Below are 7,237 nucleotides of genomic sequence, written 5' to 3' on the forward strand. Positions count from 1 at the left end.
ATTGAAGAATACAGAGGCCCTTTGTCGTTAGATATTGGCTTTAATACTATCACAACATAGCAGAAGAATAGATCAAGAGTGCAAGATAAACTCTATATTTTTCATGATATCAATGGGAAGAAGAACAATCATCATAAGAAAAATATGGGATGAAAAACTCTTGCGAAAGTTAAACACACCCACACTAAATTAATACTCTAATAACATCTTAGAATGGTTTCTAGAAGGGAATCACACAACTAAAAATCAATTATCAGAAAAGAGTCGTTAAGCAATGGGCTTTGGGCCTACTCAATACAGAACAAAATAAAAACATTTGGGCCACCTTGACAAAATGTTTAATGGACTGACTTAACATGTCTAATTTTAGTACACATACTTTCTGTAAATCTTAAATATAGTCCCTCTAAATTAACTTTTATCAGTATTGCTTCTATAATAATAATAATTTCTATATAATTAAATATAATATGTGAATATGTTACTAAAATTTATAATAAAAATGTTAATAGATGATATTTAAAAAAAAATAACAATAAACTAATAAGAGAGACTAAATATAAGATTTATTAAAAATGCATGACTACGATTAGACATTTAAAAGTACATGAACTAAAATTGAGCAAACTTTAAAATCAGGTTCGAAACAATATGTTAACAAAAATAAAAATAAAAATTATTAGACCATCTAATTAAATACAAAATTCAATTTTATGTTTAACAAATTTGATACTATTAAGACATACTCAATATACAAGAATCTGCTCTAAATTTACTGAGAGTAAAATGGTAAAATTGAAAACTCATAAATTATGGACCAAAGTGAATGGTCTGACGGCCTTCCATAAATATTGGAGGTTTGATTCCTCATCCCTTCAATTGTTGTACACAAAAAGTTACTATTATTTTCTAAATTACAAACAAAGAGTAGATTTAGAAAAAAAAAAAGCTTAATTTTCAACCTAAAAAAAGTTATGAAATGAGGAATTGGTTTTTAGTTTTAAAATTAAGTTTACAAATACAGTCCACTTATTTATTTACTTATTTGATTTGATTGTCTACATTTTTAGAAATATTTTTGAAAATTCAAGCAAATTTGTGAAAACTAGAAAGGAATTTGTGTTGTTTTTTCTTTTAAATAAAAAATTGGATCATAATTAAAATGTTTACCTAAAAATGATATTCGATTATAAAAAAAAAATAAAAGGTGTAATTTATTTAAGTATTTACCTTTTTTCTTTTTTATTTATCTGAATTTTTAAAAAGGATTTGCTACTGTATTCGCTACACACGGTTGACCTGAAAATCACAGCCGTTCAGTTATCGACCAAACGCACTGTGATTCAACCACAACATGCATTAAAACGCGTGTCCATCTATTAGGCCCAATACGCCCACGTCAGCATTCCACTGCGTGGGACCACTCTCATGGCGCGAGGTCGTACGTGCGAGGAGAAAAAGGGAAATTAAACACCGGCGTTGTTGCGGTTAGCCACTGAAGTAGCAGGTGGTGTAATTACGGAAGGGTAGTGAGGGTAATTTGGTAATTAGGGTTGGACTTTAGTCTTTCAGTTCGTAACAGACAGCTGATGTAAAAGCGAGGGGGGGAAACAGAACAAACCTCCCCCCTTATTCTTTCTCTCTTCTTCCTTCTTCCTTCTTCACTACTCGGACCAAAAAACCAGCAAACACAGAAGAAGACTCTACGCTTCACTAATAATGGAAGACTCCGAGGTAATTTTCCTTTTAATCGCTGCTATTTCTTGTTCGTCTTTGATTCTTGTGAGACTGCCCTTGCCGCTTTAACTAACTTCCTTTCTCCTTTTTCCCTTTTGCGTTGGGTTTCGTTTTTCTGGGATTTGTGGCTTTTTGGGGGAATGTGTAAGAGGGGATGATTTTGATCTTATTGAAGTTTGTTTTACTGCCCTTTAGTCGTTTGATTTTGTAATGGGTTTTGTTTATTTTCAGAAATTGACGGCCCTGAAGAAGGCTTACGCCGATATAATCCTCAATACGGCCAAGGAGGCGGCGGCGCGTATTATGGTTTCTGAGAGGAACGCTATTCGGTGTCAGCAGGAGCTGTCCACTACTAAAGATGAGGCGTTTCGGATACTGCTTAGGCTTAAACAAATGTTGGATTCTAAGGTATAACGCTTTTAGTATAAATGGGGTTGATTTTTCTCTTTGTTTTTTGCTTTCCCATTTCTTGTTTGAAAGTGTTTCGTGCTCTTCCGATCACGTTCTGATGCGGATGGCCTGGTGGTTTTTGGTTATATGGGGTTGTTGTTAACGGTTTTGAGATGGAAAATTTATCATCTTTACGCTAATTGGTAATCTTTAATGTTGGATAATGGATGTAGTCCTTTCATGGTGAAAAACTTCTCTAGTGTTTGCATCGCTTTTAGCCATTTGTTAAATCAGGCATTCGACCAGTTGTTGCTGTTTGCTGGCTGTTTGTTGCTTAATTCAACTATTGCGTAGTAAACAATTTAAGTTGGTAGTTGCAAAACACCACCAAACATTTTTAAAATCAAGTGTCAAAAGAATGAGATCAAAGAGAGTGAGAACCGCATAATGTTTTGCTCATGATTTATTAATGAGGAAATTGGACAGAATGGTTGTTTTTAACTTGTGTGAAATCCTCTTTGATTTGTCAATTGAAGTCTTTTGTATTGGTTAAAGTTCTTGATACTCTCTTGTAATAGAACGGGGGCAGAGCTAAAATTGGAATTGAGATATCATACTACTTTTGTATATCTGCATAATTAAAAAGAAAAAACGATATAGCTCTGATTGATTAGCTGTTAGTTCAGTTTTATATTGTCTGAATGAAGTTCTTAATAGTTGTATCTTTCTCAACATAACCGATGAAAGAAACTTCAGTTCCCTCTTGTGCTTATCTAATTTTTGTGAACACGTGTGGAGCTGAAATGTGCCATCTTTTCAGGTCAGTGAGGCAGAAATGGTGTCTTTAAATCAAAAGAAAAAGATTGAAGAACTTGAAGCCCAGCTTGAGGAAGCCGAGGACATAGTGAGGGAACTTAGAGCTCAGTTGCGGGAAGTTCAAGATGAATTGGAACATGTGAGGAACAAAAAGGTAGAGCCCCAAGATAAGCAAAACTTGGCTAATAATGTTGCATCTCGGGAGGATTTTCCAAACTCGCACGAGAAGATTGCACCCTATAACATAAATACTTTAAATGGGACATGCCTTGACAGTTGGCCTGAAAGTAAGAATGACTTGCCAGTGGATAATGGCCAAGTTCAGAGGGATTTTGCCTCTATGGTGATGAGAAGCAAAGAACCTGAGCTTTACAGAAATGGCTGCACCCAGAGAGTACGTGCATTCGAAAGAAAATTGTTTGATGGAAAAGTATGTCTGACCGGACAAGCTGAAGATGTCAAGAATAAGGTGTGCAATATGGGTGAAGAAGAGGGTAAACTGATGCGTAAAACAAACATTACCAAGGCCGATAATATCGGTGGAGAAAAGAAAAATTCTAATGAGATCAAGGCATTGCCTAAGCTATTAAGCAGGGATACTCAAGTACCAATTCTTAAATCCCTTCGCCGAAAAAGAAAACGGGGGATTAGATACAACAAGAAGAAAGCTTTAACCGTTCTTGATGACATACCTAAACAATGCAAGTCGCCTGATCTTCACTGCTCAGAAAGTCTTTCAGTGGACAACGATGATACTGGGAAATGTCTGTCACAAAAGGAAATTGATAGTCAGAGTGGTTTAATTTTGCTCTCAACCCCTATACTGTCTGAAGTTAATGAAATGCCAACACCTTCAGGATGTCCTGACGTCAGTGAGGGAGATGGAGCAGTAATAAATGATTGCCCTCTTAGGAACACGACAGACCATGATACAGCAGTTGTAGGTAAATCTGACTTCGCTAGCCAGGAAAGTTTATGTGGGGAGAATTTGGAGGCTTCTCCATATAAAGTTGACGTTGATTCAGTTAAGGAGTCATTAGTTAAATTGGATATGAAAAACTCCGATGTAGTTGATGAGATTCCTAGTCAACATTCAAATAGTAAAGTTCTCAAGTATACATTCCAAAGAAAGCGAAAGAAGGAATCTTTGAGCAGCCCTGATGGTAAATCATCAGTTGATGAAAGCATATCAAAGAAAAGGATGAAGGATAAACAAAGTATATCATCTGAATCAGACAAGTTTAGCTTAATGACAGAATCATCTCGGGACAACCGTCGGTTAGCTCAGGTTGCTCGGCAGGTTAGTCTTATATCTACTTTAAGATGCTTGTATAAACCTTCTGATTTGTTTCAAAGCGTCTGGAATTAGTTTCTCGTATACTTGTGGTACTGGATGAGAGCATAATACTTGGTTTCTCCTAAAGAGATATACTTTGTTGTTTAGTCTAGAGTCTTAGACTGAATATATCTATTTTGATTCCATTTTCGGAGCTATTATTATCAGTAATCTGTTGCAGTATCTCATTCAGGCAACCAATGCCCGTAACTTTACTTTGCCATAATACTTGCTTCTATGGCCATTTCTTAGGATTAAGTTTTAGGATGCATCTGCTCTTACCGATTACTAATACCCTACCGTGATGTTAAAATTCCCTGGGAGAGAATTCATGTTTAGTATCTGGAGGGGATTCTAAATTCAAGTATTTACAGGTATAGCTGGTAGCATACAGTATCTCATTTAGCTAAGTAGAAAAATTGTGGTTAGAAGTGCATATCATGTGGTACATGCAATTCCATGTGCATATAGCTTGTTCCTTCATAACTCTATCCCTACCGTTCAAATTTTGTCTTCATTGGTTATGATTCCAGCATATGGTTGTCATTTTGATGACCTATAGATTCCATCCCTCCTTTTGTAAACCATCAACTCTTATTAAATTTACTCTTCGAGGAGCTGACAACCCAAACATTGAGAAACCTCTCATAAGTGACGCCGATATTTGGACATGTTTGGCTCTGATGCCTTGTGTTTCCTGAATATTTGAATTCTCTTTGGTTTGTCATCATAAGCCATAGAAAGAAAACACGTATAAATAGATAGTAATCCATTAAATAACTTCTAAGATTTCACCTTAACTTCACACACTATGAGGAACACCAATTATATATATATATGTATATGTAAAACAAACCTCCGGCCGTCCTAGGCCATTGTAGGTCATAGCCTGCAATTCTGACTTGTTTATCACAAAAATAATTGGATTAGCTAGGCCACAAGACTTGCTGCAACCGAGGAGGTTGCTTTCCCCTAACCCGTCTTTAATGCAGTTTCCACCCTTTATTAATATTAGCTTTAGCTAACACGCTGGCCCATTGTGTTTGGTTTGCTTTCATGTACGAGGAAAATGATAACAAGAGTCTTTATATGCAACTAATTGAAATAACAAAAATTGAACCACATCTACTTGCTCCAATTTATATTAAATTGAACCACATCTACTTGTTCAAATAGATGACCAAAATTTGAAATACACTGTAGTGTTGTAGACTATTTGATATACTATCAGAAAGTAGAATACAACATGAAAACCTTGATGGAACTTATTATTGTTCTTTTATTTGGGGACGTTTGCACCCTTTTTCCTAGATTCCATTTCAACATCTTTCATGTCAATAAATGAGAGGAGGTGTCATGTCAGAGCTTTCTTATTTACTAATGTAATCCTGGAATTGTGTTTCTGCAGCTTATATCTTTGTCTGAGAAGAAATGGCGGTAGTAGAACTCATTCTGGCTGTCCTGAAATTCATAATTGTTGCTTGAGAAACAAAACCAGCTGCAACAAAAAACAAAAACGCTGAATGGGCTGCTTAGCAAGAAAGTCTTGGTTGCTAAGCGAGTGAAATGTTTTTCCTAGCAAGTTCCACAGGCCATGAGCAAGTACACCATATGGGCGCTGTATGTCCACTAACTTATGAATGTTTATGTAATCTTTATATCCCTCCCTCCATCACTATATACTTGAATCTTGGCATTTTTCTTTCCTCTGGGAAAGCTTAGTTAATTATATTCCAATTTTCACATGGTATTTATTTTGCTGTAATACCCTGAGTCCTTATCGTGACGATGTCTGTTAGAAACGTGCTGAAGTACTAAATGGAAAGGAAAAGAGAGATTCCAAATTCTAATGGTCCAGAGTTTCAACTGGTTGGTTGCCTGGAAAAGAAATGTTTTTGAAGCTCAAGGGCCAAAGCTTGCAACTTTCTCTCTTCCCTTTCTCCAATTCCTTTTGGATAAATCCTCTTTTAGGTGATTCCCAGCTGGTCTTTTTCTTGGTGTTTTGGTTTATCTTGTTGGCTTTTTGGGCATACAAGTCCAGTTATCCCGTTAAGAGTATCTTTAGCTTTTCAATCTAGAAGAGAAGTTGATTCAGAACATCTTGTTTAGGATGTGATTGTTTAGGGATGTGTGCCCTTGACCCGATGTTTGAGCATCTCATTATAATAGTCGCAATTCTCAATTATTATAATCTATACTTAGAATAAAACTATTTGAAAATTATCAATATCTACATTGTTTACTATTTTGAGTAATTCTCCCTCTTCATTTGTAACACAACCTAAAATAGTCTATTCCAAACACAGACTATTATAACCCACAAGCTAATAACCACCGACTATAATAATTAACTCAGCGTCCCAAACAATCTCTTAGAGGCTTTTGGGATGCGGAGTAACAGTTCTTTAGAGGATTTTTGGAGTGTGAAATTGGTTATTATATTTAGTGTTTATTATAGTCTATGGGTTGTAATAGTTTGTAAGTTATAATAATGTGTTTGGAGTGTAAACTATTTTAGTTTGAATTTGTGGTAAAGATTAATGCGGATGAGAGAGGGTAAGTAGGACGCTGTAACAAAGATAGATTTGAAATAATAATAATGCAGTTAATTGTCGGGTGACAATAATTAGAAATATTAATTATTATAATTGTAAATCAAACATTAACTTATTCCACCCAATCGAAGGGGAGGCTCAAACCATCCTTATGGTTTTAGAATGCATTCTCCCCACATTTTCTTAATTGCTTGTACTTCACTCTGATACCCCCAAGTATCGGGAAAATTTTGGAATCAAATTTGGGCTTAGATTAGATATTAGCCTGACACAAGTCATGGTGAGTTGTAAAGTGATGCCTATTTAGGTCATGAGTTCACATATAAGATATTGAGTACTGTACAAGGTTCTTGAATCCAAGTAGTAGAGTCAAGGAATGGATGAAATTAGTCAAGTAGGAATA

General features: G+C 35.5%; 1 protein-coding gene across 1 annotated transcript; it reads left to right on the forward strand.

Annotated features, from left to right (window-relative positions):
• Positions 1 to 1,573: 1,573 nt before the first annotated feature.
• Positions 1,574 to 6,129, forward strand: LOC120083835. Its single transcript, XM_039039725.1, has 4 exons — positions 1,574 to 1,734; positions 1,969 to 2,145; positions 2,948 to 4,243; positions 5,688 to 6,129. The coding sequence occupies exons 1-4, from the start codon at positions 1,720 to 1,722 to the stop codon at positions 5,718 to 5,720; spliced, it is 1,521 nt and encodes a 506-aa protein (XP_038895653.1). The 5' UTR covers positions 1,574 to 1,719; the 3' UTR covers positions 5,721 to 6,129.
• The last annotated feature ends 1,108 nt before the right edge of the window (positions 6,130 to 7,237 follow it).

This window comes from Benincasa hispida, chromosome 8, assembly GCF_009727055.1.
Source record: "Benincasa hispida cultivar B227 chromosome 8, ASM972705v1, whole genome shotgun sequence".
Taxonomy (NCBI): domain Eukaryota; kingdom Viridiplantae; phylum Streptophyta; class Magnoliopsida; order Cucurbitales; family Cucurbitaceae; genus Benincasa; species Benincasa hispida.